This window comes from Garra rufa, chromosome 19 (genome assembly GCF_049309525.1).
Source record: "Garra rufa chromosome 19, GarRuf1.0, whole genome shotgun sequence".
NCBI lineage: Eukaryota > Metazoa > Chordata > Actinopteri > Cypriniformes > Cyprinidae > Garra > Garra rufa.
The window spans coordinates 31,189,561-31,207,610 of record NC_133379.1 but is presented as its reverse complement, the minus strand read 5'-3'; the positions used below and the strand labels follow the sequence as shown (position 1 = coordinate 31,207,610).

At 32.5% G+C, this 18,050-nt stretch overlaps 1 protein-coding gene across 1 annotated transcript in view; it reads left to right on the top strand.

Moving 5' to 3' along the window:
• Positions 1 to 18,050, top strand: part of LOC141292914 (dual specificity testis-specific protein kinase 2) — a 30,546-nt gene that overhangs the window by 10,433 nt on the left and 2,063 nt on the right. Inside the window, exons 3-8 of the mRNA XM_073824963.1 lie at positions 3,431 to 3,624; positions 6,049 to 6,170; positions 8,891 to 8,939; positions 9,186 to 9,335; positions 15,498 to 15,671; positions 16,034 to 16,117. Of these exons, the coding sequence (XP_073681064.1) occupies positions 3,431 to 3,624; positions 6,049 to 6,170; positions 8,891 to 8,939; positions 9,186 to 9,335; positions 15,498 to 15,671; positions 16,034 to 16,117 (773 nt within the window). The remainder of the gene's footprint in view (positions 1 to 3,430; positions 3,625 to 6,048; positions 6,171 to 8,890; positions 8,940 to 9,185; positions 9,336 to 15,497; positions 15,672 to 16,033; positions 16,118 to 18,050) is intronic.

The window sequence follows — 18,050 nt, the reverse complement described above, 5'->3', positions numbered from 1 at the left end:
ATATTTAATATTTTAAATGTGAAATATTACATTTTTGGATACAGTATGTTAGTTTTGTGAACACATTTATATGCCACCACAGTTTGTATTTGTCTAAAACACTGGTTTTAAATGATTATTGATTAGCATATTTATATAACGTGGAATTTCCATGTTACTCCAAACGAATACCTTGATATTTCCATGGTATATGTACGAAAAACAAGGAAATACCATAATATATTGTGGTTTGTCATATGTCTTATGTAAAAATGACAACAACAAGCAATTAGAACCACATCAACAATGTCAAAACATTTTAATAGGTACCTACCTACTGTCCAAAACATTTTAAACGATTGAATTTTGTACTTGCAGACAAGCATCAGTGCAATGATCTAACCCAGTTATTTTATCTCTCTCTCTCTCACAGCAAATCTCTGTAATGATTACAGCCTTTTCTCCGTATGTGCAGCCAGTTAGTTATCTAACCAGAGTTTATGCTGAGCTAACACTGATATTATGGACTCTGCTTTTCAGAGCTTTCCAGCACAGAAGCAATGTGTCATCACCTTCGGGATTATTGCAACCAATACAGAGCCTCGAATATCCGAGGGTGATGTTAACACATACAGTATCTAATGAAGTGTGAGGGATTGTGTTTGTGTCAGTAGCCTGGGGTCAGACGTTGGTGTGTTGGTGGGAGCTGATGGATGGCCATCACTGAGAAAGCCTGTAGGATGTTGTGCGCCAAGGCCGTAAACATGTTAACGGGCAGCTAGGACAGCAAGTGCTTTGGGCGCCAAGGATGACGTGCAATGATGTAATCTCCAGCTGAAACGCTAATACGCCATTCAATAAAATGGTCAGACTTATCCACGCTATGCACACATGTGAACAGGTTTTTTTTTGTTCAAGCCAGAAATTTGTGCTGGTGTAGTACATAAAAGCTTGTGTAGTACATAGAATTATCTGTATTTATTGTCCACTGACTATATTAAGCTCATGTTGTGAGATCATCCAATGACGACATTTGCAAGTTATTAGAATATGGTTATGTAATGTCTGCATGGCCTAAATAAAGCCAAACCTTCTTTGAAGGTATACTTAAAGGATATACTTTTAAATATGGGCACAAACTCCACTTTGGTCCACTTTGCACCTTACTTAGACTAAAAACTGTCAACGTATGTTGGAAAATACATTCGAAAATGCAAAAAAAAACTGCTGCTGGGGTGTAAAAATTCATGAATCTGTGCTTATAAATCCAAGGCATTCAAGTGTGAAAAAAATATAAAAAGCCTTTATTCACATGACTTTAAAGCAACACATTTGTACACTGAAAATGTCTGGCCAAAATGTCAGAGTGACCTACCACAGGTTGATTTTCAAGGGGGTAAATCTGAAACTGGATATAACTGACAACAAAGGAGAATATGCAGGTGTGCTCAAGGGTGTCTTGTTTACTTGTTTCTTAAAACTCTTGAGAATGTTTCAAAGATTTGATGTCATTGCAAACTCATTGAACTTTATCAGCCTTGGAAATACAACTTTGGATGCTGCAAATTATAACTGTAGTGTACTACCAGTCAAAAGTTTTTGAACAGTAAGATTTTTATTTTATTTTTTTAAGAAGTCTCTTCTGCTCACCAAATACTAGATTTATTTGATCCAAAGTACAACAAAATCATAACATTTTGGAATATTGTCACTATTTAAAAAACTGTTTTCTAGTTGAATATGTTTTAAAATGTAATTTAGTCCTGTGATCAAAAGCTAAATTTTCAGCATCATTACTCCAGTCTTCAGTGTCACATGATCCAGAAATCATTCTTATATGCTGATTTGCTGTTTAAGAAACATTTTTTTATTATTATCAATATTTAAAACAGTTTTTTTAGGATTCTTGGATGAACAGAAAGCATTTATCTAAAATAAAAAAAGCTGTTGTAACATTATACATTATACCATTAAAAAACTATTTTTTGGGGGGGCAAGAAATTATAGAAATTATTATTTTTATTTAGCAAATTTATTTAACATTTAAAATGTTACATAAGATTTCTATTTCAGATAAATGCTGTTCTTCTGAACTTTCTAATAATCAAAGAAACCTAAATTCTACTCGACTACATAATACTACTACTAATAACAATAAATATTTTTGAGCAGCAAATCAGAATATTAGAATGATTTTCGAAGGATCATGTCACTAGAGTATGATGATTAAAATTCAGCTTTGAAATTACAAAAATTAAATTCCATTTTAAAATATATTCAAATAGAAAACAGTTATTTTAAAAAAGGAAAAAAAATGTTGTTTTTTTCTGTACTTTGGATCAAATAAATGCAGGCTTGGTGAGCAGAAGAGACTTTAAGAAAAAACATTGTAACCAATCAAATGCGTTTCTGTTGAACTTAGGAATGCATTGGCCAATCAGAGGTGATTAAATTAGTCAGCGCTGAAAACGCACCAATCAGAGGAAAATGTTGGAGCTTTCTCAACAGCTCTGTTTATACATTTGCTCATAAACAACACAGTGCAGATATGATGTAAATAAAAGGTTAATTTCGTGGCTTCAGTGATTATAACGGGAGTTTTTGCATAACTTGTGCTAGACTTGGCTAACATCATGGAACGACATGTTAGTCTGTGAAGACAAAAATCTTTTATATTGTTTTCTACATCGATATTAATAATCATTATTACAATATAAAGAGCAATAATCTACAAGAATGACTTTTTGTCATAATATTGCAGCCCTATGGGCTCCTGTTTTTTACATAGATACAATTTTGAACAGTCTATTGTTATTGACAACAGTTTAAAATATTGACTGAAAAATGTAAAAAAAAAAAAAAGAAGAGAAAAAAAATTGATTGAAAATTAATTCCAGGGAGCAAACAGTGCCCCTTAATGGAAAACTTCATTTCTGATCCTACAGGTTATATATCATGATATACATATTTTTATGGAAATGTTATTAAAATGTACTAAAAGTCCTTTAAAAATCATATGTTTTTAGTTTTTTTTATTTATTTAAGTAATCATAAGCACTGCAGTGAAATGGCTAAATCAATAACTTGATGCAAATGCATGTTTTAATCCAGACATACGCATTTTATATGAAAGCATATTGTTATTTGAGGTCATTTTATTTTTCATCAAAATGCATGCATTTTTTTCATTTATCTGTGGATTATCCTCTGTATAGAAGCAGTCTTGGAAATTATGATTGATCGTAATGCAGGCTTTACTGTAAAACTGCGCTTACGTCAGATGATTAAGTCTGTCTAAAATGATGAATTATTAGTGATTTTTTTTTTCGTATTATAAAACAGATTTTCCCATCTCCTGCAAATAAATCTTTGTTGCTTTGATCACTCTAAGTCCACTTGTGCAGTGCAAAACTAAGCTTTATGTCTCCTGCTTCTGCTTTTTCTGTTGTAGATGAGATTTCCAACATGTGTGAGGTAGTGGACACTCCAGAACCGGTTAGTCCCACGCTGCTCAACGAGTCCACAGACACCTACTGCCAGACCGACTGCTGGCAGCGACTCCGCACCACCGTGCGCAAGCTAGAGTTCTGGGAAGACTTCAGCGCAGAGCTTATCGGAACCGGCTTTTTCTCCAAGGTCTACAAAGTAAGGGTTTCCTGTCAGTAATAAAGGAGCGAGACAAATTACTTTTTGGGGATTGAAGGTTGGCGAAAAATGTGCTGAAATTGCTAGAAGGTTCTAAAGTTGGCGTGTAATAATGGAAAATCACTGTGAGACTGTTATTGAACAGCACAGAATCTGATTAGATAATCTGCCCTGTAGCAAAAGAGCACAGATTTAATCAAAGCTGTGAAAATGAGGCACATCAAGATCTCAGGCATTGAGACTTTCAAGATAAATGTTTTCGTTCCACCACCTGCTGCCTTTTAAGAGCAAGGGTTTTGTTCCACATCTCTGATTGTTTGGGATTTTGTACCCACCCGAATTCTGTTGACAAAATGTTAAATAATCTCCTAATCATTTTGTCTGGAAGTCACGGCCCTGTTAGTCCTCACAACAGAACCTTATAGACATGACGTGTCTGTCATCTCCAAAAACAAGCTACGTCCTGCAGACAGTCTTTAACCCAACTAAGAAATACATGTTTAACCTCACATACCGTCAACACCCTGTCAAGCCTAAATGATTTTGAAAACCTTCACAAGCAAGAAAATAACTAGATGGTTGTAAAAAATGCCTGAGGAAACTATTGCAACCACATTTTTTTATACATTACCAGTCAGAAGTTTTAAATGCTTTTTAAAAAAAGTCTCTTCTGCTCACCAAGCCTGTATTTATTTGATTTAGAGTACAGCAAAAAGAGTACATTTTTGAAATATTTTTACTATTTAAAATAGCGGTTTTGTATTTGAGTATATTTTAAAATGTTATTCATTCAAAGCTATTTTTTTTGCATCATTACTCCAGTCACTTGATCTTTCAGAAATCATTTTAATATTCTGATTTGCTGCTTAAAAAACATTTATTATTACTATTATGTTGAAAACAGCTGAGTAGAATTTTTTCAGGTTTCTTTCATGAATAGAAAGTTCAGAACAACAGCATTTATCCTAAAATGGAAATCATTTGTAACATTATAAATGTCTTTATCATCATTTTTAATTAATTTAAGCATCCTAGCTAAGTAAAATGGTATAATGGTATGAATGGTATAGTGTATAATGTTTCAAAAGTTTTTATTTCAGATAAATGCTGATCTTTGGATCTTTCTATTCATCAAAGAGTTCTTAAAAATGTACTTAACCTTTTTAAATATTGATAATAATAATAAAAATGTTTTTTGAACAGATAATCAGCATATTAGAATGATTTTTGAAGAATCATGTGACACAAGACACGAGTATTGATACTGAATTTAGCTTTGATCACAGGAATAAATTACATTTAAAAAAATATTCAAACAGAAAACAGTTATTTTAAATAGTAAAAATATGTAATTTTTTTACTGTTTTTGTTGTACTCTGGATCAAATAAATGCAGGCTTGGTGAGCAGAAGAGACTTTAAAAAACTAATAAAAATCTTACTGTTCAAAAACTTTTGACTAATAGTGTACAGCAGTGGTTTTCAAACTTTTCTGAGAGCTACACTATTTTTTCCTTCTTAAATTGATGTGACCCATATATATGTAAAAAAAAATATATATATATATGCTGATCTTTGGATCTTTTTATTTATATAAGTATCCAATTTACTCAATTGTTTTAATTATTATTATTGTTATTAATAATAAAAATGTTTTTTAAACAGCAAATCAGGATATTAGGATGATTTCTGAAGGATCATGTGACACTGAAGACTGGAGTAATGATGCTGAAAATGTAGCTTTGATCACAGGAATAAATTACATTTTAAAATATATTCAAACAGTTGTTAAAAAACAGTTGTTTTAAATAGTAAAAATATTTTAAATTGTACAGTTTTTGCTTTGTATCAAATAAATGCAGGCTTGGTGAGTATAAGAGACTTCTTTAAAAAAACATTTAAAACTTACTGTTTAAAAACAAACGTCTTTTTTTCTTGCTTTGCAAAATTAGTGTTCCTTTGACCTCATAGTTTCAATTGTAAGCAGCCAAACAGCATTTTGTTACAAGTAATGCCAACGCTCTCAAAAATGCCAGTATTATTGTGTGAAACTCTTGATACTATCTTGTATGAAAGGTAAGGGCTAAGATCACAGCAGAATGATTGGACCTAGATAACATTTTTGATATCAAAACACACAAGCATGAAAAACTACCACATGCCTCCACTGTGACCATTCTCACACCACAAGCCAAGTCATGACAGCATTAGTAAAGAACATTGTGTCCTAAATAGAACTGTGTACCATAAAGGAACAAAATTAGCCCAGGGGACAATAAGATTGATGCTCCTTTTTGATGTGAATGTGTTTACAGGATCTCCGTGAAGGAAAAAGCTTGTCAGGAAATCCCTCCTGTTAAAACTCCCGTACAGTGTGCGACGCCCTCGCAGCTGAGTCAATAATGATGTAACTCTCCTTCGCTCAGGTGATCCACGGCACCACGAAGAAGGTGATGGTGGTGAAGATCTACAAGAATGACGTGGACCAGAACAGCATCGTGAGGGAGATCAGTCTACTTCAGAAACTCTCCCACCCCAACATAGTGAGGTGAGCCGCCTCTGCGCACGCGATTAATCACTTCCATCAATCCCACGCCGGCCTGATGCTCATAGCGCCCACTCAGAACATGGGAAGAAAACAACGCTGACTCTGTCGGCCTAATACTGAATTATAAACCTGACTGCGTTAAGATTTCCTGACCTTGCACAAAGGTAACCAGTAAATAACTACAATGTAGATGATTCTGATCATATCTACACACAGCTAGGGGTGTGTGATATTGACCAAAAATGATATCTTCTGGAAGTAATATTTTTGGGAAATTTTTCAGTAATGATAATTAGACGTCATTTTGCTAATCGTGTTATTTTATTGGTACTTTGACAGGGTTTGGAGTGCCATGGAGAGCTGACTCCCATAGCTTTTAATATTATTCATATTCTTTGCAGAGGTTCATTTGCAGGAGTAAAAGAAATTAATACATTTCCAATAAGTTTAAATTGATTTTTGCCTTTTATGGGCATTTTTAGGTTTATAATTCTAACCTACTTAAATGTGTGCATCATCTTTTGTGTAGAATTCTTAAATTGAATCAATATATTAAAATAGTAAGACACTATAGGGCTGTTAAATGAAAGTTAATGAAATCAGTATCAACAAAATTTGTTTGCAATGCAGAGGTGGCACAGAATTTGCATCTGAAGTGGCATTTAGATGCATTCACACAGAATGTTTAATGTAGGACATGAATGCATTTAACCTGCATTTACAAATGTATGATTAATGTTTTGCTGTTTACAAAAAAACGATGAATACTGATTATTGAAATTATTTTGGGGGGAAAAAAGGAAAGTATACTTTAAATATAAACCTAAAATCACTCGTAGGTGACAGCAAAACACTGATTGAGTCATTTATTCAATCTATTCGCTCAAACAGCTGATTGATTCAGTAACGAAACTCAGTTGTGTGTTGCTCCGAGATGCAAGTTCTGCTGTGACTTTGTTTGAAACTATTTTCATCGTTAAAATAATGCAAAAACTTTTTTTAGACTTTTTTTCTTACAATTGCAAAGGTTACATTTCGCAATTTTGACTTTTTATTTTTCAAAATTTCAAGTTTATATCTTGCAATTATGACTTTTTTTTCTCAGAATTGAGTTTATATTTTGCAACTAACTTTTTTTCTCAAAATTTTGAGTTTATATCTTACAATTTTGACCTTTTTTCCTAAATTTCAAGTTCTATCTTGCAATTGGAACTTTATAACATGTAATTACGAGAACATATCAGTCATTTTGCCCCTCAAAACTGCATTTTATAACTCGCAATTGCTAGTTTATCTTACAATTCAGAGAAAGAATCGCAAGACATAAACTCACAGTTGCAGAAAAAAAGTCAGAACTGCAAGATACAAACTCACAATTAAGAGTTTAAAAGTCAGAATTGCAAATTTTTATAGTAAGTTTTATCTTGCAATTCTGACTACTCGCAATTGTTTATATCACACAACTCTGAGAAAGTCAGAATTGTAACTTTATATCTCACAATTCTGACTTTATAGCTCGCAATTGCATATTTTATCTCACAATTCTGACTTTATTTCTCAGAATTGCTTAATTTCTTAAAGAATTGCTAGTTTATATCTCACAATTCTGAGAAAAAAGTCAGAATTACAAGATGTAAACTTGCAATTGCAAGAAAGAAGTCATAATTGCAAGATACAAACTCACAATTGCGAGAAAAAAGTAATAATTGTTAGTTTTTAGAGTAATTTTTGTCTTGCAATTATAACGTTATTTCTCGCAATTGTTTATATCATGGGTTTATATACATCACAGATGTATAACGGTCAGAATTGTAACTTTACATCTCGCAATTCTGACTTTATAACTCGCAATTGCAAATTTTATATGTCACAATTCTGACTTTATAACTCGCAATTGCAAATTTTATATGTCACAATTCTGACTTTATTTTTAGAATTGCGACATAACTTCTTAAGAATTGCTAGTTTATATCTCACAATGATGAGAAAAAAGTCAGAATTACGAGATGTAAACTCGCAATTGCAAGAAAAAAAGCCAGAATTGGAGATACAAACTCACAATTGCAAGGAAAAAAAGTCGTAATTGCAAAATGCAAACTCAATTGCGAGGAAAAAAAGCCAATTGCGAATCTTTATCTTGCAGTTCTGCAAGTTATTTCTCAGATTGGGACTTTATATCACAATTCGGAGAAAAAAATTAAGAATTACAAAAAAGTCAGAATAGTGAGATAAAAAGGCGCAATTACCTTTCTTTATTTTTTATTCAGTGGCGAAAACAGGCTTCCATATCAGATGACATAAATATATAAAAGACATTTAAGTCATACAGGGACATTTTTCCCCCTTATTGGCGGAATTCTAAATGTATTTAAATAGACTAAATCAAGCATCTAAATGTGCACACACAGTAGTCTAACTACATCTCAGTGTATGTGTGCGTTCTCTGGGTTTGTTTTTGTTTGCTTTTTGCAATATACTTGATCAAAAAATTAAAAAATCGAGTTTATTTGCACTGCTAAAAGTCAATGCAGATGGTTTTCTTTCAATTACGACTTTGCATTTTATCTCAAGTCGATTTAAAGGGTTTACGCACATGTATAACGTCATAGGTGCTGATTAGATTATTATTTGTTATTCTTGTTATTACTTGTAAATGTTCAAGACTGTGCATCATTCTACAATTCTTGGAAAGATAAAGTACTGTAATTTTCATTCTGTAGGTACCTGGGGATCTGTGTCAAGGAAAACAAGCTGTACCCAATTCTCGAGGTAGGTGGCAACATTTAGGAATCAGTATTCACAATTAAGCATATCTAGTCTTTTGCTTTCTCAACGTGCTGCTTGGAAAGTCTCATGATACTAGCAGTGACTCACCATTATGTTTTTCTAATGTGTCAAGACTATATAATTTTCCACAAAGGAAAAAGATTTCCTGATTTAACATGCTACAGAAGTGCGCTGCAGGTCATAATTCAAAGTGTTTTATAATCTCCTATCATTCCCTCCTCCACCTAGTATGTGAGCGGAGGCTGTCTGGAGGAGCTGCTGGCCAGGCATGACGTCAACCTCTGCTGGAGAGAGAAGATCGAACTGGGCTGTGATATCAGCCGAGGAATGACCTATCTCCACTACAAGAACATCTACCACAGAGATCTGAACTCGAAGGTGAGGACGTGTGAGTTGGCAAACTTTAGGGATCAAAGTTGAGCAATTATGGCACAGTGTTCAACCTAGATTTGAAGGCGTGTGCCAAGAACACACCTCGCATTTATAGCTAATGACGGACATTTGTAATGTCACTCCATTGAAATGTCTTCTAATGTTTTTTCCATCTACTGTTCAATTAGCTTGCCTGACTTGACTGACTTGAGTCATGTTTTGAACAAAATGTGTTTAATGCATGATTCAGCGAGCACCAAGTATGCAGATAATACCACAGATCCAGTGTTTAACTAGTAGTTGGCACACTTCATTTGTGTCCATTTCCTCCTTTCTCACATAGCCTATTTTTTTTTTATTGCTTTGGAACAGTTTAGTTTCTGAGATTAGTTGTGAGATAATCATAATATGTGACCCTTGAGCACAAAACCAGTCTTAAGTAGCACAGGTATATTTGGAGCAATAGCCAACAATACTTTGTATGGGTCAAAATAACTGATTTTTCTTTTATGCCACAAATCATTAGGGTATTAACTAAAGATCATGTTCCATGATCTTTTGTAAATTTTCTACCGTAAATATATAAAACTTAAAATGCAAAACTATTGCTACACATTTTTTTACTTTTTCTTACTTATTTTAGAGCTAGAATGTTTTAAAGCATTAGTTCACTTCCAGAATGAAAATCTCCTGATAATTTACTAACCTCAACGTCTTTCTTTCTACAGTTGGAAAGAAATTAAGGTTTTTCAAGGATTCAAGGATTTTTCTCCATATAGAGGACTTCAATGGGACCCAATGGGTTGAAGGTCCAAATTGCAGTTTCAATGCAGCTTCAAAAGGCTCTACACGATCCCAACCGAGAAATAAGGAAATGCAAATTTATATATTTTTTAACCACAAATGCTCATCTTGCACTAGTTTAACCTCACGATTTACGTAGTCACGCTGGAAAGGTCACTTGTGACGTAGCCAGAAGTACCGACCCAGTGTTTACAAAGTGAATGTGCGAAGAAAGTCAAACACCCTTTACAAAAAAAGGTAAATCAAAGATGTTGGACACTTTTAGAGTTGGAGGAGACAATGAGATGGAGATGAAGAACTAACCGTGCATCAGTTTTCCAATACAGAGCTAGACAAGATTAGCATTTGTGGTTGAAAGTATATGCATTTTTATTTTTTTAAGAAAATGGCCAATCTTTTTGCTAGATAAGAGACATGTTCTTCAGCTCGGATTGTGTAGAGCCCTTTGAAGCTACATTGAAACCTTCAACCTGTTTGCCACCATTGAAGTCCACTATATGGAGAAAAATCCTGGAATGTTTTCCTCAAAAAACTTCATTTCTTTTCGACTGAAGAAAGAAAGACATGAACATCTTGGATGACATGGGGGTGAGTAAATTATCAGGTCATTTTCATTCTGGAAGTGAACTAATCCTTTAACCAACTAAAGTTAGTTCTGGAAAAGGTTTGATATTTTATCCTCAAAATTTTGCAATGAATTTAATGTAGTTTGTTTGCAAAAATATCTATTTGGCTCCTATCCACTTTTGGATTTTTTTAACAGTTGAAATGCTAAAAAATTGAATGGCATTTTGTAACAAGTAGGACTCAGTGTGAGTTTTTCAATTTGTGAAACTCAGCGTGATTGATTTTATCTTGAGTGAAAGGCTTTGGTTACTGTAGATTTACTTCAGTTATGGTTTCCATTCATCACTTATGAGTACAATAGCAGAGAGATGGACCGTAGATAACGTTCTTAATACCGAAACACGCATAACATGAAAAACTGTGCCACATGCCTCCACTGTGACCATTGTCACACCACGGGCCAAGGTATTTCAACATTTTTTGGTAAAGAACATTGTGTCCTGAAAAAGACGTGTTCTGTAAAGAAACACGATCAGCCTTGGGGGAAATGCTTCTTTATGTTTTTCTGAATGTGTTTACAAAAATTCAGTGAAGGAAAAACATGTCAGGAAATCCTTCCTATTGAAAACAGAAAAGTTTGGGGTCTGTAAGATTTCCTACAAATAGAATTAAAACAATTGTATTGTAAACTATTATCATTTATACAACAGTTCTTTCTGGTCCTCGAATCTGATTGGCTGAAAGCCTTTTCCAGTGGTGCAAAAATCGTTTCATTGTTTGTATAACTCCGCTTGCGGTATTTCTCAGAAAGAGTGTCACAGTGGACGCCAAAATCAACTAGGATTTTATAAATAATCTTGTTTTTGTGTCACGGAATGTAGTTTTAAGAGTTTTTAGGCAAGAATATAGTTGTTTAGACTTCAAACATGCGGTTTGTTAATAAAGATAACGTCTTTTTGAAAATTTGCTTCAACGTTTTCTGAGATTTGAGCTCAAGTATTACTGGTAATGTGGAAACTGTGATAAATTTGTTTTAGAATGATGAATAGAAAGTTCAAAAGAACAGATTTGTTTGAATAAGAAATCTTTTGCAACATTATACACTACCAATCAAAAGTTTTTTTATTGTTTTTAAAGAAGTATGTTCTGCTCACCAAGCCTGCATTTATTTGATCCGAAGTAAAACAAAAACAGTACAATTTTGAAATATTTTTACTATTTAAAATAACTGTTTTCTATTTGAATATATTTTAAAATGTAATTTATATCTGGGATCAAAGCTAAATTTTCAGCATCGTTACTTCAGTCTTCAGTGTCACATGATCCTTCAGAAATCATTCTAATATGCTGATTTGCTGTTCAATAAACATTTTTATCATTATTATTAGCAATATTTAAAACTGTTGAGTACATTTTCTCAGGTTTCTTTGATGAATAGAAACATCCAAAGATCAGAGTCAGTATAATTATTTTTCATTTATTTTGGGGGGGAAATTAATACTTTTATTTAGCAAGGATGCTTTAAATTGATCAAAAGTGACGATAAAAGCATTTATAATTTAAAAAAAGACTTCTATTTCAGATAAATGCTGTTCTTCTGAACTTTCTATTCATCAAAGAAACATGAAGAAAATCTGCTCAGCTGTTTTTAACATAATAATAATAATAATAATAATAGTTTTTGAGCAGCAAATCAGAATATTAGAATGATTTCTGAAGGATCATGTGATTGGAATAATGATGCTAAAAATTCAGCTTTGAAATCACAGGAATAGAAATTAGAAATTTATTTTAAATAGTAAAAATATTTCAAATCTTTAATGTTTTTGCTGTACTTTGAAGCAAATAAATGCAGAGCAGAAGGAAAAGCATTAAAAATCTTACTGTTCAAAAACTTTTTACTGATAGTGTACATGTTTTAACTGTCACTTTTAACTTTAAAAAAAAAAATTCCTGACCCCAAACTTTTAAACAGTAGTGTATATGACATCCTCACTTTTACTGAAATAGACTAAAAGACAAGACTTTTGTCTCATTTTGAAAAGGCAGTCCGCACCCCTATAAAGTTGTAAGCTGAGAAAAACAGTCCTGGTCTTGACAGGTTTAACAGTTGCAGTTGCCAGGCTGCAGTGTGCAGCGAGCACAGGCCTGTGTGTTTGAACAGAGATGGGAGGTCAGACCTTTATTATGCTAATGCTGTAGCCAGCATCCACCATTCTATAAACTCCAGACTGCAGCTGCTTTCACTCGCTAACCTTTTTTCTCATTTCCTTTCTACTCACCCTCCCTCGTAAGAAATGACCTGCTGACTTCTGTCACTTTCAAGCTTTTATTCTCTCACCCTGCTCACACGCATACAATTTTACAGAAAAATATCTTAGCCTTAGTCTAAGTTATTTTTAAACAGTTTTTATGTTTTAGATCTAGATTTTTGCTAATGTTCGGGTTGGTATCTGGGGGTGGTTTATTGGCCTTTTAGCTTTTTATCATCCGCCAGAATGTTTATCACATAGTAAAATAACAAAACACCTCAACAAGCCACATGAAGTCCACAGCACAAATATTGCTACTATAGTTTATTACATATTCAACTACCCATATTTTCCCATATCTGTTTTCTTACTCTTTTCTGTTGCGTCATTTTGGGAAAACATGCTTTACACAGTATGAATGTACATGAACATTACATTACTGCTTGCATAACACAGCAAGTTCAAGTTTCCACGCCGGAGGATACGTGTGGTCGTATAGCTGCCTTATGTCAATGGGTTTACTTAAGATACCTGGGTACTGTTACTCCCACACATTAAACCTCGGAGCATGATACCATACTCATTGCACATACAGTGTAGCTCTACCTGATGCTCTGGTTAAAGTCAGTTCACTCTTACCTTTCAGCATTATATTTGCAATTTTTGCAATTTCACTCACTAATGATTAAAATGAAACAAAATGCTTGTTAAATAAAGCTTATTAGACACTTTGTTTAATTGAACTTAGTTCACTATACACACACATTCATTCAAAGGTTAACTTTAGTGTACTAATATTTATTTGTATTATGTATTATGTTTTTAATTAATATTTATTATTGGGCTTTCAAATGATTAATCAATCAAAAAACAATTTTTTATATATACACATGCATGTGTTTGTATTTATATATATATATATTTTTTTTTAAATATATACATGCAAGTGTGTGTATTTATATATACATAATAAATACATAAATACTCACACATATATTATGTAAACACCAACTTTTATTTTGGATGTGATTAATCGTTTGACAACCCTAATTATTAATAAATTAAAGTATTTAATTTTATATGTATTGCTATTGTTGTTAAAGACAAAGAATATAATACATTTATCGGTAATTAACTTATAATTATTATTAAATATTGTTTATAATAATAATTAAATTATTATTATTATATAAGTATAATAAATAAAATGAATTAAATAACACAATATATGTAGTAATATAATTGTTTATTATTTTTAAACTCAGTTTTATATGTGTTATTATTATTTAAGTAATTATTCATTTCTGTATTAATACAGTAATGAATGTATTATATATTGTTTTTAATATTATTTAAATTATTATTAAAATATATAATAAATTGAATTAAATAAATGTATCTATAACACAATTTAAAAAAACAGCTTCACTTAAATTTTCTACAGTTCTTCTGTAATTTGGTGGAGCTAATGATTATTGTATTTTACAATCAATTTAATTAATTTAAATTGCAGTATATTTGCAAAAATATATATTTGGCTCCTATTCACTTTTGGATTTTTTTTTTTCTCCCAACAATTAAAATGATAAAGAATTAAATGGCTTTTGAATGAATTTTGTTACAAGCAAATGGCATTGTGAACTTCTATCATTAATTATGAAACATGGTTTAGTACAGATAGATTTTTGTCTTAATTTTATTTTATTCTTTTATGTATATTTTTCTTTTGCAAAGATGGGAACATGCTAGATGTTTCTGTAACATTCCGTAATATTCTAATGATTTCTGTAATGTTTTAGAAAGTGGGACTAGTCATAAAAGACAAAAATCATCCAAATAATTTGGAAATTTTGGATGACTCACTGTTGGTAACTGTTTATGTTAGCTCAGTATTATGCATGTACCACATAATTTCTATGCATGCGTAATAACAAATTAGCTTGTATAAGCTCTCCAGATATTAATTTTTTTCCATGAGCACTGTTAATGATACACAAAAAGTAACAAAATGTGTATTTTACTGTGTAATAATAATTAAATTTATTACTATCATTATTATTAAATTATTGTTTATATTGCATGTATATTAGTCCCATCAGATGTTAGAGCCACAATTCTGTTTAAAATAGAGGAAAACAAGAACTATAAAGCTTGGATAACTCCTCAGCCTTGGAGTCATGTACTGATGACGAACCCTTCATGACACACCAGATTTAAATAATTAAATGGTAATGACTGGGTTTTTCTTTAGGCTCTAGGGGATTTTGTAATGGAGAAGCAGAGTGAAAGACTGTTTTCTAGTGCTCAATCTTCCTATAGAGCAATTCTGCCATCTTGTGGTGCTTTGTAGATCTGTTTAAAAAAAAGTATGGGTCTGTTAATGGTAATCTGAGATGAGGAAAAATCTTCCTTATACTTTTGTACTTGGCTTATTTTCATTAGCTTTTTTCCTCATACCACAGTCAAATATGTGAGATAAAAACGCACACAAATCTTCTGTCTTATGCAACATACTAAATGCGGAATCTTGTTTTTGTCAATGCAGAACTGCCTAATCCGCGTGACCTCGCGTGGCAGGGAGGCTGTGGTCACTGACTTCGGATTGGCCAGAGAAGTGGGGGATCTGCCCGCTAATGACCCAGACAGGAAGTTGTCTCTGGTGGGGTCGGCCTTTTGGATGGCTCCCGAAATGCTTAGAGGAGAGCCTTACGACCGCAAGGTACTGAGAACAGAATCCTAAGAGGGATGACTTTGAAAACGAAAGTGTAAAATACAACATTTTTGGTTGAATAGTCTTTTCCCCCGAAAATTAAATTAGCATCGATTTACTGACACATTCACATTAATCCACATAACCTTTTGCAGTTGCGTCTTAATTAAAAATTAACCTTCGGATTTGATGCCAACCTTAATAGGTCAGGGCTGAGGTACAGATTTGTAAAGCCATTTATAATGACTAACAGATACAATAAACTGTGAGCTGTTTCTGCTTCACTGTCAGGGATAAAGAGAGAGCCAATGCTGGTGCTGATGTGATTAGAGACTGAGAAGTGAACCTCATTTTCCCCTGTTTAATCATAGGTTGATGTCTTCTCTTTCGGGATCATGTTGTGCGAGATCTTAGCAAGAATTCCTGCTGACCCAGAAGTGCTGCCCAGGACAAAGGTAAACACACAGCATCCTTTTTTTCAGCATAGACACATGAATACCATTTGTTCATTTACACTAAGTCGTTACACAGCATGCATAATTTAGCACTTGCATGGGCTCTGGGATGATTACATACAACGCTTAAGAGAGGCTTGTTATGTCGCGTGAATTAATATGGTTGTCTTCACTGCATTGGGGATGAAAGTAAGGTCAGACAGAGTGATTGCGCCCTGGTGTACAGCAGTGTGGTCATTTACGCTTCATTACTGATGATGGACAGCCGAGGGGAGAGAACAGATAGATCTGATCTAGGTCAAGGGAACCATCGCACGGACATTTAGATTCTTTAGTATGGATTTATTCATCGCACTCTTCTGTCACATCAAGGATAATGATTTTCTGGTCGATCTACATTTTCACTGTAGATGTTAAAATATGTATGAGGCTAAAGACATGTGGTTATCGTATGTACGATACCAGTCACAAGATTGTTTAATGCTTTTGAAGTACATCTCTAATCCTTATCAAGGCTACATTTATTTGGTTGAAAGAGTAAAGTTTGCTTTGACCTTCATAACTGCAATGTAGTTTGTTTGTAATGTGACCCTGGACCACAAAACCAGAATTAAGTAGCATGGGTATATTTGTAGCAATATCCAATAATACATTGTATGGGTCAAAATTATTGATTTTTCTTTTATGCCAAAAATCATTAGGATTTAAGCAAAGATCATGTTCCATGAAGATATTTAGTAAATTTCCTATCTAATACATCGAAACTGAATTTTTTATTAGTAATATGCATTGCTAAGAACTTAATTTGGAAAACTTTAAAGACGATTTTCTTGATATTTAGATTTTTTGCACCCTCAGATTCTAGATTTTCAAATATATCTCACATAGGTTACATATATAGTTTGTTTATAGTTTGTATTTTCTGGTGAGAAATAATTTAATTGTAGGGTTTTGTGTTGCTGTTTTCTGGTAAAATCTAATTTGTTTGTAAGGGGTTTTGTAAAAATTTCTGGTAAAATCATAACATTTGTGTTGTAATTTTCTGGTGTTTCTAAAGTTTTTTGTTTAATTTTCTGGTAAAATTGTAACGTTTGTCTTCATTTTGTGGTGAAATATAGGTAGTTTGTAAAGTTTGTTGTAAATTGGTGGTGAAATATAGTTTGTTTCTGAAGTGTTTGTATAATTTTCTGGTGTCTTAAAATGTTCTGGTGAAATGTAGTTTGTGTTGCAATTTTGTGGTCAAATATAGTGTTTATATAATTTTCTGGTAAAATCATAAAAGGTTTGTCTTAATATTTTCTGCTGAAATATAGATTGTAAAGTTTGTTGCAATTTTGTGGTAAAATACAGTTTGTTTGCAAGGTGTTTTGTATAATTTTCTGCTGAAATTGGGGAGATTGAAGTTTGTAAAGTTTGTGTTGCAATTTTGTGGTTAAATACAGTTTGTTTGTAAGGTGTTTTGTATAATTTTCTGGTGAAGTTTGTGTTGCAATTTTGTGGTAAAATGTAGTGTTTTATATAATTTTTTGTTAAAATCATAAAAAGTTTGTCTTAAATTTTTCTGCTGAAATATAGATTGTAAAGTTTGTGTTGCAATTTTGTGGTGAAATATAGTTTGTTTCTGTTTTCCGGGGTAAAGTTTACCTTACAATTTTCTGGCGAAATACAATTTGTTTGTTATACAGTTTTCTGGTGAGATAAAGTTTGTAAAGTTTGTGTTGTAATTTTGTGGTCAAATATAGTATGTTTGCAAAGTATTTCATACAATTTTCCGGTGAAATTGTAAAATTTGTCTTAAAATTTTATGGTGACATAGATTGTAAAGTTTGTTGCAATTTTGTGGCAAAATATAGTGTTTTGTATAATTTTTTGGTGAAATTGTACAAATTTTCTACTGAAGTATAGTTTGTAAAGTTTGTGTTGTAATTTTCTG